Genomic DNA, 17,237 nt, shown 5'->3' on the forward strand with positions numbered 1-17,237 from the left:
TTGAACAGTGTTAACCTGGTCCCTGACAAAAGCCACTAGTCTATTAATAAGGCAGGGTCTAAAGATCAGAAAGAGGAGGAGGAGGGGGCCAGCTAGGACAACAAGGTAGTTAGCCAGGGGGAATAATCAAACCAGGATTTGAACCACCCCTGTTGCTGCCCTCACTCTTGTTTTCACCTGGCCAGTCCTTCCCTGACCTTTGCCATCGATTCTTGGACTATCCCTGAGTGGTCATTGTAGAAATAGCACTCTTTGTTCAGGGCAGCACAGATTCCCCCTTGCTGTAGAAAAATTAGGTCTAACCCCCTCCTGTTTTGGAGCACCATTTCAAATAAAGATGTTAGGGATTCTTGGAGGTGGGAAATGAAGGTCTCTATGCGCTCTATGTCTACATCAATGGCAGCCCTAAGGCTACTGTACTGGGAAGCCTGGGTGGCCAGTGAGGCAATACCTATTCTTGCACCAGCCAAACCAATTCCTAGTAGGGTGGCGATGGTGACAGCAGAGGTGGGCTCTCGTTTATTTCGCCCGTGGGTACCCGGGTCCATCCATTAAAGTACCTGCTCATCTGAATGGTAGATGATTCTAGGGAGTAGTTGAACCAGCACACAGAAGCCCCTAGTTCTGTTTATAACCTGTCGGTGAGCGCAGGGAGTTAATCCCTCAGAACAGGCCCACCAACTGTCTTAGGGCGGTAGACGATACCTGGTACTGTTTATAGGCTGTGTAATGTTGCACAGAATCTGGTAGTGGTGTGGAGAAGTGCCTAGCAGAGCCCTTGGCCTGACACGGATTGTAAGGTGAGGCCTTTACTACCAGGCTTTTGGTTCCACCTGCAAGCATTAGGGTCCATGGTTGTGTTATATTGACCCATTATTGCAATTCCTTCATAGAAGGGGGGCCGGATGTCATAGCACAGCCAGCAGGATGGGTAAAATTAGGTTTAGCTGCATTGAGGAATTTGTAAGCTTGGGACATCAGAGCCCAAAGAGGGTGTTGAGAAGGGTTGAGGGGAAGGCGAGTCAGGACTGGGGTGCCCCAACTGGAGGAGTTGTGGGAAAAATTCAAAGGGGGTGTTGTAGATATTGCCTGAGATTGAAGAGGCACTAGCACAGGGTTGGGGCCTATCCTTTGAGTTTCACCTTGTGGCTTCTCAAGTTGTCTGATCATGAATAGGACTCCATTATCATACCCGCTTTGGTAAAGTCAGAGCCCCCCACAGAAGTCCTACCTCCCAATTTGTATCTTGTTTCCCAGCCTCTGTGAAGGAAATGGTGACTAGATTACAGTAAGGGCATCCCGAGCATGTGGGGCATGTAGTATTCAGTTGGATTTTTATGAGGCCGGTTGGGTTTTGTGACAGCCAATGGCATGTCCCAGTTTGTTCGCAACCCCATGTTTTGCAGAAGTAGTCCATCCAGCCACCACATTTGGAGGCCTTATTATGGTCAGACTGGGAGGGGGCCAGACATATGTAAAAGCAGGTATCTCAGAGGGCCATCTTGGCCCTCTTGGTGCCAATCCTGGTATTCCTATTCTGCCTTGGTGCCAGGGGTCCTGACTAAATAGTTCACATAAGTTGATAGATTAGGCCACCAGGTACCTCTAGTGGGTAGCCCCGACAGCTGGGTTACTATCTGATTAGAGTTTGGGATGAGGACTTGCCAGGTTAGATTAAGTGGCTGGTGGGGGTTGGTTTTAGCCGCGAGGGGATACAGTGCAAGTAATATTAGCGGGGTAAGTGGGAGCAACGCAGCCTTAGCTTTAGGGAATTGTCCTTGTCAGGCTGACTCTTCCATTCTGGAACAAAGTCCTTGAGGACAGCATGTGGATCAGCTGGCCGGACGTGGGTGTAGTGGATCCAGGGAGTTATTCCATCGACCTTGAGAGTGGTGGGTGTAGTCAGGATCACAATGTAGGGTCCTTTCCAGCGAGGCTGGAGTGTTGGTATCTCTGCACGTACATCCAATCGCCCAGTCAATATCGATGGGGGTCAGGGGGTGGCCCAGTCTCATAGAGGGCCCTCAGCTTAGGCCATACCTGCTCATGGGCTCTTTGTAACATTTGGAGGGAGAAAAGAAGTTGTTGGTCATTGAACTCAGCAAGCACTTTGGGTTTCAGGGTAGGAATGATAGGTGGGGGTATACCAAATATGATTTCGTAGGGAGTCAGTCCCATCTTATATGTTAAGTTCCTCACCCTATATAGGGCAAAAAGGAGGAGAGTCACCCAGTCCCCGCCAGTCTCCAAGACTAATTTAGTTAAAGTCTCTTTTAATGTCCTATTCATCCTTTCTACTTGACCTGAGCTCTGGGGTCTGTAAGCACAACGTAATTTCCAATCTGCCCCCAGTATTTGTGCTATTCCCTGTGTTACCTTAGAAATGAACCCTGGTCCATTGTCGGATCCAATCCTGGAAGGAAATCCATACCTTGGCAGAATGTCCTCCAGCAGCTTTTTGGTCACAATTTGTGCTGTTTCATGTTTGGTGGGGAACGCCTCCGTCCACCCTGAAAAGGTATCTATAAAAACTAGCAATACCTTCCAGGCCTTACCTCAGTGAAATCTACTTCCCAGTATGCTCCTGGGAGGTCTCCCCTGAGTCGGGTTCTGGGGTTAGACCCATGGGCAGTGGCGTTGGTTAACTGGCATGCATGACACTTGCCACAATCTGCTCAATCTTTGCTTGAGAGTCTTTTTTTTTTTTTTTAAGATTTTTAATTTATTTATTCATGACAGACACAGAGAGAGAGAGAGGCAGAGAGACAGGCAGAGGGAGAAGCAGGCTCCACGCAGGGAGCCCAACATGGGACTCGATCCTGGGTCTCCAGGATCACACCCCGGGCTGAAGCAGCGCTAAACTACTGTGCCACCGGGGCTGCTTGAGAGTCTTTAACAGTGATCTTTGCATGTCGTATGAGGTCTTCCATCTTTCTTGTTCCCATATGAGTACTCCGATGCATTTTGGATAGGACTCGTCATCCTAGTTCCTCTGGCAGGATGATGCTGGAGTCTGCGGCCCTCCACCAGCCACGCAAGCACTGGGTCATAGGCAAGCGTTTGATCCAGTGTAAGTCAGCATCAGTATAGTTGGGGGTGTCTGGCAGGGTCGGTGCCTCCGGATCGGGTAGCATGGTTGTTAAGACCTGGTTCACCTAAAGGGCCGCCTCCTTTGCTTTTGAATCGGCTATCCGGTTTCCCCTAGCTACTGGTGTATCTGCTTTTTGGTGTCCCAGACAATGGATGATAGCTAGTGCCTTGGGCAGCCAGAGGGCCCTCAGGAGTTCAAGGATCTCTGTTTTGTTTTTAATAGTCTTTCCTTCTGCTGTCAGAAGCCCTCTCTCTCTGTAAAGGGCTCCATGGATATGAGCAGTGGCAAAGGCGTACCTGCTGTTGGTGTAAATGTTTATTCGTTTACCTTCTCCCATGGTTAGCACCTTGGCCAGTGCGATCAGTTCTGCCTGTTGAGCCAATGTTCCGGCTGCCAATGGCTCTGCCCAGATGGTCTCCGTTTCTGTGGTTACGGCTGCCCCCGCGTATCTGATTCCTTCTTGGACAAAACTGCTGCCATCCATATACCAGGTGGCGTCTGCATTAGGCAGTGGCTGGTCCTGGAGATCAGCTCTGATTCTGTGTACCTGTGCCAAAATTTCTTGACAGTCATGCAGAAGGGGGTCCCAGTCTGGGTTAGGGAGTAGCATTGCCGGATTCAGGGTTGTTGGTGGCTTGAATAAGATTCTGGTGGGGTTTAGCAGTAGGCTCTGATAATGGGTCAGACAAGCATTGCTGATTCAGTGGTCTGGGGGCTGTTTGAGTACCCCTTAAATAGCATGTGGGGTGGTAACATACAGTTCTTGCCCCATGGCCAGCTTGTCTGCATCCTTGACCATAGTGGCCACCACGGCAATAATTTTTAAGCATGGGGGCCATCCAGTGGCCACTTTGTCCAGCTTTATGGAGAGATAGGCTATGGGTCTCTTCCAGGGACCTATGTACTGGACAAGGACCCCTTTTGCCACCCCGTCTTTCTCATCCACATACAGGTAGAAGGGCTTGGTTAGGTCGGGCAACCCGAGAGCTGGGGCAGACAGCAAGTCCTGTTTAATGTCATTAAAGGCTTTATTCATGGCCTCCGTCCATTCAAAATTTTGCTGGTGCCTGGTGGCCTCATAGAGGGTCTGGCCATCTCAGCAAAACTCGGAATCCATAATCGACAGAACCCTGCTGACCCCAGAAATTCATGTATCTGGCAGATGGTTTGTAGCTGTGGGATCCTTAGGACAGTTTCCTTCCACGCATCTGTCAACCATCTTTGTCCATCCTTTAATTTGTACCCTAGGTAGCCTCTGCTCTGCAGATCTGAGCTTTTTTAGCTGAGGCCCGGTATCCTAGAGCCACTATTGTCTGGAGCAAGTCCTTGGTGCCTCGCAGGCATGTGTCCTGGTCCTCTGCCGCCAACAGGATAATATCTACATATTGCAATAAGGTCAAATGAGGGTGCTTGGAACGGAACTCACCCAAGTCTTCATGTAAGGCCTCATCGAAGATGGTTGGCTAATTTTTGAATCCTGGCAGTCAAGTCTAGGTGAGCTGGCCATTGATGCCTTTCTCAGGGTCCGTCCATTCAAAGGCAAAAAGGTCTTGGCTCTTGGGTGCTAAAGGCAGGCTGAAAAAGGCGTCTTTTAAATCTAATACCATATACCAAGTTTTGTCTGGATGCAAGGTGGAGAGGAGGGTGTATGGGTTTGGGACCATAGGGTACATATCCTCTACTCACTGGTTGACTTCCCTTAAGTCCTGGACTGGCCTATAATCGTTAGAGTGCAGTTTCTGCACTGGCAGCAAGGGAGTGTTCCATGCCGATTGGCAAGGCCTCAATATGCCCAAGTCCAGTAGTCGCTGTATGTGAGGTGTGATTCCCATTCACGCTACGAGAGGCATGGGGTATTGGCGGACCCTGACAGGGTCTGCCCCTGGCTTTAGTTCTATATATATGGCCAGTCAGTGCTGGGCCAGCCCAATTCCCCCAGTTTCTGCCTATGCTTGGGGATATTCCTGCAGCCAACAGTCAATGTCAGTCATTGGGGCTGAGAGCGTTTGGTGGAGATGATATTCGTCTTCTAAACTCAGGACAAGCACCTGAATCGGGTTTCCCTCCTTGTTTAGGATTTTTGCCCCTTCAGGGTGGAAGCGAATTTGTGCCCCCATCTTGGTGAGCAAGTCCCGACCTAACAACAGGTAGGGACACTCAGGGATGACCATGAAGTAGTGGGATACCCAGCCCATGCCAAGATCCACAGTTCTTCGGGTAGTCCATGGTACTGTTTGGTGCCTGTGGCCCCTTGCACCCATGAAGTCTTGCTTGCCAATTGCCCTTGGGGTTGTAATAAAACTGAGTGTTGTGCCCCAGTGTCCACTAGGAATTCAACAGGTTGCCCCTCCACTCTGAGAGTTACCCTGGGCTCAGGGAGGGGTGCCGAACCCCGACTCCCCTAGTCATCCAGGCCCTCCATCTCCAAGATCTTGGCAGGGGCCTTAGGTATTTTGTTAGGGCAGTCTTTGACCCAGGGGCCCTCTTCTTTGCAATAAGCACATTGGTTTTTGTTCAGTTTAGGGCGCTCCCGATGGGGACCAGGGCCATCCTCCTTACCTGTCCCTGAAGCCAGCTTTTTAAGGTGCCTCCATTGTTCCTGTGGGTCATCCATGGTTGTGGCCAGCAGGATCTTGGCCAGGTTTTGGGTCTGCCGGTCGCTTGGTTTAGTTTGTTGCTCTTCCGGACTTTTTCCATTATTATAAACTCTTTCTGCTACTATTATTAAGTCCTGCAAGCTCGTCTCTCCCAGTCTCTCTACTCTTTGTAATTTCTTTTTAATGTCTGGAGTGGCCTGGTTAACAAAAGCCATGATAATTGCAGCCTTTGTTTCTGGGTCTTCTGGGTTCATGGGGGTGTACTGCCTAAAAGCCTCTATGATTCTAAGAAGGCTGCTGGACTCTCATCCTTACCTTGTCTTACATCATATACCTTGGCCAGATTGGTAGGCTTGCACGTGGCAGCCTTGAGACCTGCCATTAGAGTCTGGCGGTAGACCCGGAGTCTCTCCTTACCTTCAGCCGAGTTGTAGTCCCAGGTAGGGTGGGATAAGGGGAAGGCAGCATTTATGAGGTCTGGATTTTGAGTCAGCTGTCTGTCCTCTCCCAGGATAGACTTCCAGTCTTCCACCTGAATTCATTCTGTCTCTTTGGTGGTGAAGAGAACCTGCAAGAGCTGTTGGCAGTCATCCCAAGTAGGCTGGTGAGTAAAGAGAACAGTATCTAAAACCCCGATTACATCTTTCAGGTTATCAGATAATTTTGCATTTTGGGTTCTCCAATTATATAAATCACGGGTGGAGAATGGACAATATAACATTGGTTGTTCTCCAGTCTCATTGGGAGGCCCCATGGCGCAGAGGGGAAGGGCGGTGGAGTTGGCCGGCCCCACATTTGGAGGTGGGGCCGCCCAGTGGGTCCGTCCACGTGTCCCTATTGCTGGCCCGCGCACAGGGACTCCCTCGTCAGGGAGGGGTGGTGCCCCTTCTGCAGCCCCCGGTGCCTCCAATGGAGGGGCAGAAGGGTGAGGGGGCATCAGGTAGGGCAGTGGGAGAATCAGGTCCTCTGGAGAAGAATCCTGCAAGACCGGATAAAGGGGCCTTTTGGTCTTAGAGTCAATCTCCTTCTCGGCCTTTCGCAGGGCTAGAATCTTGGAAGGTCCTGCTTTGGGGGGTAAAAATGATTTTAGCCAAGGAGGGGGATTCTCGATCATGTCCTGCCAGACCAGGATGTAGGGCACCTGGTCAGGGTGGCTGACCGGTTTATCCCTGAAGATCACAGCCTTAACCTGTAAGATAATAGGTAGGTGGAAATTTCCATCTCGGGGCCACCCCACGTCAAAGGTTGGCCATTCTGACATGCAATTAAGTTTGAAATTTCCCTCTCTGTATGTCTGTGCTCAGATTATGAGCTCTTTCCCTAACGTCAGAGAAGTGGGAGAGCATAAGAGACAGGGGGGTGGTTTGTGTCTGCCCCGTTATGTTCCCCGTCCACACCAAGGCACAGACAGTTATGACGATTAACAAGAACACAGTAACACAGACAAATGTTCCAGTGCGTTCCAGTGTGGCCGCAGAGGCAAGTAAACCGAAGGGCTGGCTGTCCATAAGGGCAGTCGGCCCTCCTCACAGATGAGGATTTCGTCCTCCTGGCGGGGGCAAGGAACGTCTCCTCAAGACCCCTGGTTGATGGCCCTCCAGCACGTCTGCCTAAGCCAATGTCGACCTAATACAGATTGGAATTCCTACAGGTAAAAGTACAGTTTAGAGCTCTCAGAGAATATGCACGCAAAAGGTAGAAAAAGTTGAGTGCACTCACGAGGCGCAGTACCCTCTGGGTGGGGTTGTGGAGGCCAAGAAAATTAAGGCCATTCCATCTCAAGTTTAGCGTTGGCACAAGTACAGCCATCTTAGCTTCAGCAGCCATCTCAGGCCCCTGTGAACAAGAGCTGAACTTCACCCGACTTCAGTTACAGGAAAAACCGCAGAACACCCTTGACAGAAAGTCCCATATAGGAATGAAGACAGAGCTTAAGAAACTCCCCCACCCTTTCCCCCATATCAGAATGGAGAAATTCCTCCACCCCTTCTGGAAATCTCCTAGACCAGCCCATAAAAACCCAGCTGGAACCCACCTCGGGGTCCAAGTCCCTGCTCTGCAGTGTCGGGTACACTTGGACCCAAGCTCGAGCTTGCTAATAAACCCTCGTGCGCTTGCATCGGTGCTGGCTCCTTGGTGGTTTCTCAGATTCGCAATCTCGGGTACAACAGGGTCCTCTCGGATCCTGGACGGGCCCCCAATCAGGGCCTTTTGTTTTTGGGACAGAAGGAGGTGGCGCCTACGCCAGGACTTGAGCAGTAGAACACTGGGAACAGAGGGAGGAGTGAGAGCGGAGGGTCCAAGAAGCCTGAATGTAAGGGACCTCAGGCCATTCACCCTGGCGTTGACAGAGGTTGTTCAGATCCGTAAGGATCTGGTTAAGACGGCGTTTTCTGAGATCCTGTGAGAACCCCAGATTTTCAAAATTGACCAGTAGACAACCCAAGGGAGCTTTGGGGTCAAATTTGGATTGGGCAGTTCCCATGATTCCCGCCGGGTAACCCAGAGACTGAAAACAGGCGTCCCCGTTTGCAGCTCAAGGTTATGGACAGAAACAAAGGTCACTGTGAGGATGAGGACATCTCCTGATCCCCAGGGACCAACGGAGAGCCACGCGGCGCTCGGCGGGGGTGCCCTGGCGCGGCTGCGGGCTTCGGGCAGGACCACCTGGTCGGGGGTGTGGAAGGGGGGAACTTAGCGGCGTCTCAAGGCGTTGGGTTCAGTTAAGGTCCTGGTGATGAGAGGAGAGGGGCTTCCCACCAGAGTGGGGCCTCGATCTCCTCCTGGGTTTCGGCACCAAATGTCAGGTTTAATCCGGTTGGTAGTGAAGTGAAATAGAGGCCAGGCAAAGGTGGGTGGAGGCAAGCTTTTAACGGAAGCACTTTCGGACGAGGTTCCGGCCCCGCAAGGGAGTGAAGCTGGGGAAGTCGGGGACGGGAATCGCACCCAAAGGGCGTACATGCGAGCATTTTAAGGGGGGGAGGGGTGAAGAGTTGTGTCTGAGGTGATCGGTATTAGGGCATATTACTGGTGGAATTGGTATGGGGCAATAACTGCTTATGCCCTTATATGGGGTTTGGGTAAGGTGCGGTTCAGGTTTCCTGCATAGGTCCTGTGTCCCCATGGCGACGTGTCCTTGGGCGGTCTGCTGGTGCTACCTTCTGAGGTGAGGGTAACTAGATGGGGGGTCCGATCCCCCTTGATCCTGCCGGCCCAACAATTAGTACTTTCTGTGGGTATTAATGAAATAATACATGTAAAACTTTTATACCAGTGCCTGACACATAGGAAGTGCTCAATAAATGTTACCTCTTACTAGCTGGCAATGTGATCTTGGGCCACTGTCTTTTTCTATTTTCTTTTTTTAAATTTTATTTATTTATTCATGAGAGACAGAGAGAGAGAGAGAGAGAGAGAGAGAAAGGCAGAGGCACAGGCAGAGGGAGAAACAGGCTCCATGCAGGGAGCCTGACGTGGGACTGGATCGTGGGACTCCAGGATCAGGCCCTGGGCCGAATGCGGTGCTAAACCGCCTAGCCACCCGGGCTGCCCTGTTTCTATTTTTAAAATGAGAAGTTTGAACAGGGTTGTTTTGTTTCCAAGTCTTAAAAGGTGATTGTAGTCCCTGGATATTTAATTATATACTGTCTTACGTTGTTCTCTAATGTTCCTTGTGTTATTGTTAATTGCTGTGGGTAGGGGACAACATAGGTTTTATACTTTGAACCTTTGTTAGCCATTGCTCTAGAATCATGTACATCTGTAGTGGCTCTTCCCCTTGTATTCCCCCTACCTCTGCCAAATATATATGCTGGATATCTATATGCATACATATATAAATACACATATGGATAGCCTCTCAGTTTTTCTGAGATAGGTAGGATTGAGCAAATTTATGCATCCTCTATCTCTTTCTTATAGCTTATTGTCTCTCCTTAACCATCACCATATATTCTAATTTTACATACATTCCCCACTGATTTGTAAACTCGAAGGAGGTAACCATGTCCATCTGCTTCAGAGGTACATCTCAGCATATAGCAGTGCTTAGCCCCCAATAAGCACGTATTTTTCATTAAAAAGGTTTTTGTTTTTTTTTTTTTTATTTATTCATGATAGGCACACAGTGAGAGAGAGAGGCAGAGACACAGGCAGAGGGAGAAGCAGGCTCCATGCACCGGGAGCCTGACGTGGGATTCGATCCCGGATCTCCAGGATCGCGCCCTGGGCCAAAGGCAGGCGCCAAACCGCTGCGCCACCCAGGGATCCCTAAAAAGGTATTTTTAATATTGTATATTAGTATTGTGACCCAGCTAAACCTAAATATTTTTGCTATCTACAATTGTCAAGATTATATGTTAAATCTTCCCAATTTCTTTTACCTTATGAGGTATAATAACGAATTCATTAAATTTTTTTAAATAAATGATTTGGATGGGAAAAATTTTTGTCCTTATAAAATTTAAGATTCGATCTCTGTAGAAATGGTTTATCCTGACTTCGTTTTAGGTACTGTACCAACAACGTGTGTGTTTGCCTTATACATAGCCTAAGGGTTTCTAGTTTCCAAGTAAAGTTGGCTTTTGCTGAGCAAATGACGAAATCCTTATTTAGTTGAGTAATGGCTCCAGCATGCAATTAGTTCCTCCTTATCTTTTAATCTGATAAAAATGAGCTTGTAGGGATGCCTTTAATGAACCAACAAAAAAGAAAGTTACCATCTGGAGACCTCAACATCCGAGTTTCTGATCTTCTGTAGCCTCTTTTATTATTAAGTAAAGTCTGATCCCCCACCTTCCGGTTACCTTTAACTTAAAATAACATAGTAATTTGTCTTAATATAGCCTCTAGTGTTTTCATCAGTTTTTAAAAATGTTTTTACATTAACTATTTAATAAAAAGTGATTGTTTGAAACTCACTTTCCTAGGATTTAGTGAGCTGATGCAAATAGATTGGCCAAGCATGATTAGCATTTCCACATTAGCTGGGATGCTATTTAACACAGAACTTTGGAATCTGACTTTTCCTGTTGCCCCGGGGTACAGTACTCTTTAACTAGTACTCACCTGGTAAGGCCTAGGGTTTTATAATACAGGCTTGGCCAATCAACTCCTTGGGAGACAGCTAGAGCTTGAAAATGGAGACCTGGGTCCCCATCTCTTTGGAGACTGAGCAAAATATCCTCATTTCTTCAGTCACAAAATGGATACAGGTGCAGGCCTGCTGTGAAGATTGAATCTTAGAAAAGTAGTTAAGTGCAAGTACTCTATGTCAGAATTAGATAGACCTGGCTTCAAATTCTGATTTTTTTTTTAATTAACTTAAATTGTTCAATGTCTTACAACACTTATTTAAATTGTGCATGATAGCATCTTCCTGATACCTCTTTTTGGGAGGATTAAATGGAGATAAAGTATGTATACTTGTTCACAGGCCTTGTCCAGTGCCTGGCATACGGAAAGCACCCCGTAAATAGTCTGTACTTAAGATAACCCATGTTAGTGGTTTTAATTTAGTTAGCATCAAGTATTTAAAACGCCTTCCACCTGACAAATTGTTTTAAGGGAGAGCGACCACCTGCTGTGTCTCTTTTAATGTGCTGGTAAACTTCCAGACTTTTTATACTTCAATACAGGAAAATTGAAAACACCAAAGGGGGAAAAAAAAAAAAAAAGCCTAGAAGCCAGCAATCCGCACCCCCCGCCCCTTTAAGTTCCCCAGATCCAAATCCTGTTAAACACTGGGCGGTGAAGTCACATCAAAGGATCCCAGGTATTGGGATCCCTGGGTGGCGCAGCGGTTTGGCGCCTGCCTTTGGCCCAGGGCGCAATCCTGGAGACCCGGGATCGAATCCCACGTCGGGCTCCCGGTGCATGGAGCCTGCTTCTCCCTCTGCCTGTGTCTCTGCCTCTCTCTCTCTCTCTGTATGACTATCATAAATTAAAAAAAAAAAAAAAAAAAAAGGATCCCAGGTATTGACTGCTGGCTGGAGGCAAGCCACAGGTTCCAACTCTTTAAGATAAAAGGGGGGCGGGGTGGGTTGCAAGATCTGGTGGGAAAGGCCCAACCTCCGGGCCCAGAGGCTTTCAGGTGGTTGTTGCAGCAGTCCTTTGTCTTATCTCCTCTCCAGGCCCCCATACACACGCAAGTATTTCACAAGGCTGGGTTTCCTCCGGCATCCGCTGCTTGAATGCTCTTTTGGTGGAGGAAGCCCGTGCGTGCGGACAAAGGGGTTATCTTGCTACGTTAGGCGATGCCTGCGCCCGCGGGAGCCATCCAGGCTTGCCTCCCTCCCCGCAGCGCCGGCCGCAGCGGCCCGGGAGCTCGCGGCGGGCCTTCAGCCCCGGCCTCCCCCAGAGCCCGCCGCGGCGTCGAGGTATCGGCAGGGCGTTGCCGTCACCCCTTTTGGCGGGCTCGGGCGCCCCGAGGCTCCGCCCCCCTGCGCCGTCTATCCGCGCCCGCGGAAGCGGGCGCCGCGCCCCCATTGGCGGAGCGGCCCGCGGAGGCCCCGCCCCCTCCCGGCCCCGACGCGAGCACGTTGAGTGGCGGGGGCCGGCAGCAGAACTGCCCGAGCGAGGAGCGGCTCCTGGGGCCGGCCAGCACGGTTGGGGCGCCAGCTTTGGGACCCCCGCAGAGGCTGCTGGGTCGGGACCGCGGCCCGCGGTCACGGGGGGAAGGGGGTGGGTGGGCTGAGAGCAGCTCGGCGGCGAGGCCGGCCCGCCGCCCCTTCCCCCCCACCCCCGTCGACCTTGCCGGCAGAAGCTTCCCGGAGCTCCTCACGCCGGCGCGATGGCGACTGGTGGGGAGACGGAGGCCTCTCCGCCGACGGACGCGAGCTGGGAAAGTGGCGGCGGCGGGGACGACGAGATGAAGCTGGCGCTTCCGGAGCTTGAGTCCTCCCCACAAAATGGCGGCGGCGGCGGCGGCGGCGGCGGCCTCAGCATCGCGGAGCCCGGCGGCGGGGCCGGGCCTGAGGAGACCGCTGCGGCCTCGGCCGCCCCGGGCGTCAGCCACGAGCAGCCTCAGGACGCGTCTGAGGCGGGCGCGGCCGCTCTGCTCAAAGGCCCCGAAGAGCCCGAGAGGCCCGTTAGGAGGAGTTTTCAGATCCCCAGGAAGAGCAGAGAAAAGAAAGGTGGTGCTTCCCCTCCTCCCCAACCCCTCTTTCTCTCTCCCCTCCATCTTTTCATTAGAACCTCTCTGTCTCTTCTTCCCACACCCATCCGAGACACGTAAACACGCATGCAGCGCCAGCCGCCTCCCCTCGCTGCCACCCAGCTGCTGCGCCTGGTGCGAGAGGAAAGCGGTGGAACCACGCTCCCCTGCTCCCCCTGTCCCCGCGGAAGTTGGAAGTAGCTCAGGTTGGAAGCTTGTCCGTAAGGCTGCAGCTCCCAGAGAGGAAAGATGGTGCTCGGCGCCCCTCCCTCCCAGCCCCTGAAGGCACAGAAGCTGGTGTGTCCTCCTAAGGATGCTTCTGACAAGTCTCACTGTGGAAATAGCTCGTGGCCATGGATTCTGGGGCTTTCTCCAAGGCCATTGCATTCAGAGGACCACAAGTGCTTCTCCCTATGGAAATTTCTTCAGCTAGAAGTGTCTACTTGAAATTTGCTCGATGTCAGCGTCTCCCCTTGTTTAGAAGTCTCCATTAGATGTGATCCATGCACACTGCTATTTTCCATCACACTTCATTTCCATGTAGATTCTTCCCCTTGTTTTTGAAGCGTAAGATTAAATAGGTCTCTCTCTTTAAATCCAAACTTTAGAATGTTTTCTCTTGTATTTGAGAGGAATGGGAAGGTAGGTTCTTGGTGCAGTAATTTCCCTCTGGAAAGGAAAAAAAAAAAAAAATAGGAAGTTAGCTTATGCCCAAGAGTCACCAACTTGATCTTGCAGACAAGAGAACTTTTTATAAAAAGGCCAGTCTAGTTTTTGGAACCAACATAGGAACAGTTATATGAACTACTTTTACCTTTTTAAAACTTAATGCTATATTATGACACATTTCTAATGGAGATCGAAATTACTATTATCGTTTTCTATTGTACTATTTTTGACTATCCAGTGATTTGGGATGTTCTGGATTTAGTCAATTTAAAGTCTCTGTTGTACTGCGTGGTTCAGTTTTTCATGACTTACTTTGGAAAATTATGGGAATTCTTATTATTTGCAGAAAACTTTTTAATTTGTAATTTAAATAATAGTAAAGACTTAGAATCTTGAATGAAGCCTGAGCTTCCTTTTTCCATGTCCTTAACCATCTCCATTTGTACAACTGAAGTTGTTAGAGCCTTTTATCAGTAATATACAAATAAAGTCAAACTGTTAATTTCTATTTCAATGACGAAGCCAAGGAAATCCTTGGTATGAGAAACCATGTTGACAAAAATGAAGTTACCTTTGTCCACTAGCATGAGGAATGTTTCTAGAAATATCTTTTAAGGGAATTGATGTAGAGTTCAAGAGGATACTTGTAAAAGTCAATTCTTTGGTTTAGTTAAGATATATGGTATCCTCTATATGAGGAAAGTTAGATGCTCATCCTAAATTATCAACTGGCAGAGAATAAGTTTAAAGTACATTCGGGTGGGCTCTGAGGAGGTAGGAGATTGAAGCTTTTTTGTTCCAAGCTTGATAATTTTGAAGTCCCGTTTTTTTTTTTTTTCTTTTATCTTTTAAGTGCCCAAGTATATGGTTTATGATAATTCTAAACCATAGATTTACCATCTTTAAATTTTTGATAGGACCAGAATATTGTTGTAGAAATCCTCATGGTTTGGTTTGAGATGAGGGAAGTCACCAGGAAATGTTGAAGTGCACTGTATTTACATGTTCTTTTTTTTTAATTAGGTAAATCCAGAGGTTGCTGTAAAATAGGCTTTATTTGAATGCTAAAAGTGGATATAATTGAGGAATTAGGAAATATAAAACCTAGCTTTCTCCCCTGAGTCTGATGCTCCTTGGGGAAGATTTATGTTTTCTATTTTCACTTACTAGAGGCAAAGGGTTCTCAACCTTTGTCTTGTCAGGGAGGTTATAGGTAAGGAAAATAAACACACCAGACTTTTCTCCTGTTGAGTGAAAATAAATAATTTATGCACTAAGCGGCAGCTGTTCAAGTAATGCAGTAACGATTTAAATAAAGCTTTTAAAACTTTAAATAAGCAGCTATTTTACCACCACAGACTTTGTCCTGTTTGAGCTGGAAGAAGTTAGTGCTTGCCGATAGAGTTTAATAGGAAAATTGAAATTGCATTATTTAAAAAAAAAAAAAAAAAAAGCTTTATTAGAAATACTATAGCAGGCGCTGCTAGTTTCACACTTCATCCCCAAATCACCTCTTGAAAGGTATCACTTTATGCACCGGATTTGGCTGGATATCAGTAGTGGTCATTTGAATCTTTTAGCGCAAATGTTAGATCATTTTCAGAAATACCTCTGAACCTTTCAGTATCAGAGATTCTTTTGCATTCATATTTTAATATGGCAGAACTTTGCTTGTGACTGTGCTTTTCCAGTGAAACTTAACATTATGACTTGATTATTTTGGGTATCTTAAATACTATGTGAGTACAACTTGCTGACTCAAAGTTTTCTTGGTCTTGACGATAACATAACACCCAGAATACTGCCGTTCTAATTAATAACATTGGCAAACACTTTGTAGTGCTTAGTAAGTTGTAAGCATTGTTTAAAGCAATTTACACATACTAACTAAATCTCAACAACTCTGTAGTAGGTATTCCCATTTTACAGATGAGGAAACCGAAGTATTGAGAAGTTAAAAACCTGGCTCAAGGTCATATAGCTAGTAAAAGGTAGAATTGGATTTTGAACTTAGGTGTCTAGTAGTTAACACTAAAACTGTAGCAAGACTTCTTTTTTTATAATATAAATGTCTTTGTTAGCTTTTGATCTGACTTATTAAAATTTTTTTAACCTCTGTTAAATTTAGAAATATTTAGTATGTCTTCATCTCTGGGGTATTTTGAGATTCAGAAAGTGTGTTTATTATGAAATTAACACATTTAATCAGTGACAGATTAAGTGACATAACTATCGACTGGAAGAGTAAAATTTACTCTTTGATGTGTGTTGTGTTGTTTATCAGCTGGGCTATTTTCTATAGCGTAAACAGGCACTGTTCTAACATTTAACCAAATTGTATAATTGCATTTTGTCAGTAGAGGTTTCATTCTTTCTTTTTTTTTAACTCTAATACTATAAGTCATTTAAAAGTAAATTAAAATTGGTAATTTGATATAATTTTTCCTTCCAAAGTTCTTGGGGGAAATAGTGATGATTCAGTTTCTGGAAAATGTTTATTGGTTAATGTTTTCTATAGGGCACAAGACTAACTGCTCATGTACTTGCATCCATACTGGTCTAGTCTAGCAGGATAAATGGCTAATTCTCTCCAACACCCATCTTTTCCCCACAAAATTTGCAGCTTTTGAAGACTTTGGGGCAAAGTCTCCTTTAAGGATATTTGTATGGTGTTTCCGTAGTTGTACATGAATGATTGGGTTCTAAGTACCATAGATTTCTCTGTATAGAAGTAAGCAGGCAAGTACAGGCAGAATCCGGTCATCCATATAAAACATTTGGTAGGTGTGTATAAATTCTAAGTAATAGAAGTACAGTTTTCTTTGATTTATTCCTCAGGCCAGAAAAAGTCAATAGTTTTATATTTGTATTTGTCTCTCTAGATCTCTGCCAGCATAGTCATCATATTCTTATTTGTACTATGTTCAATCTTTTTATTTAAAGATTTTATTTATTAGAGAATGAGAGAGTGCAACAGTGGGAGGGGGAGGAGCAGAGGGAGAGGGAGAAGGAGAAGCAGACTCCCTGCTGTGCAGGGGACCCTATGCCAGGTTTGATCCCAGGAACCTGGAATCATGACTTGAGCCAAAGGCAGACGCTTAACCTCCTGAGCCACCCAAGTGCCCTCCTATGTTCAATCTTGATTTAGAGATGAAACTCCATTCTGTAAGTATTATGTCTGTAGCAATTTTATTAGACTGAAGAGAAATTATTTTTAAAATCTTTTAAGTAAATATTGGAAGGAACATGGGTATTTGTTGTATTTTAATCACCAGTAGACCTCAGAGAAATGAATTCAGAGAATTGTAGAACCTACATGATCCACATCCCACTCCTGGCTATTTCCTTTTCTTCCATGAATTAGTTACTTTAAATTGGAATGTGTATTTCACATTGTCTTTTTTGTATGTTTTGGTAACAGTGGTTTTTATTTAAGAAGTTAGTTTGTGGGGCACCTGGGTGGCTCAGTGGTTGAGCGTCTGTCTTTGGCTCAGATCATGATCCCAGGGTCCTGGGATTGAGTCCTGTATCAGGCTTCCCTGAGGGAGCCTGCTTCTCCCTCTTCCTATGTCTTTGCCTCCCTCCATGTCTCTCATGAGTAAATAAAAATAAAATCTTTAAAAACATATATAAAAAGTTAGCTTGTTTTGTATATATGTTTACATGATTTTTTTGTTTTACATATACACAATACATGGTATTGAACTAAATAAATTGGTAAAAGTAA

General features: G+C 47.0%; 1 protein-coding gene across 5 annotated transcripts in view; it reads left to right on the forward strand.

Moving 5' to 3' along the window:
* Window positions 1-12,231: 12,231 nt before the first annotated feature.
* TASOR (transcription activation suppressor) overlaps window positions 12,232-17,237 on the forward strand; it is a 48,374-nt gene continuing 43,368 nt past the window's right edge. For 2 of the 5 annotated variants that reach the window (XM_077858447.1, XM_077858449.1), the window contains exon 1: window positions 12,232-12,821. In XM_077858447.1, coding sequence (XP_077714573.1) covers window positions 12,479-12,821 — 343 coding nt within the window. In that variant the 5' untranslated portion in view covers window positions 12,232-12,478. The remainder of the gene's footprint in view (window positions 12,822-17,237) is intronic. The other 3 variants (XM_077858445.1, XM_077858446.1, XM_077858448.1) reach the window with 2 other exon arrangements.

This window comes from Canis aureus, chromosome 19 (genome assembly GCF_053574225.1).
Source record: "Canis aureus isolate CA01 chromosome 19, VMU_Caureus_v.1.0, whole genome shotgun sequence".
Taxonomy (NCBI): Eukaryota; Metazoa; Chordata; class Mammalia; order Carnivora; family Canidae; genus Canis; species Canis aureus.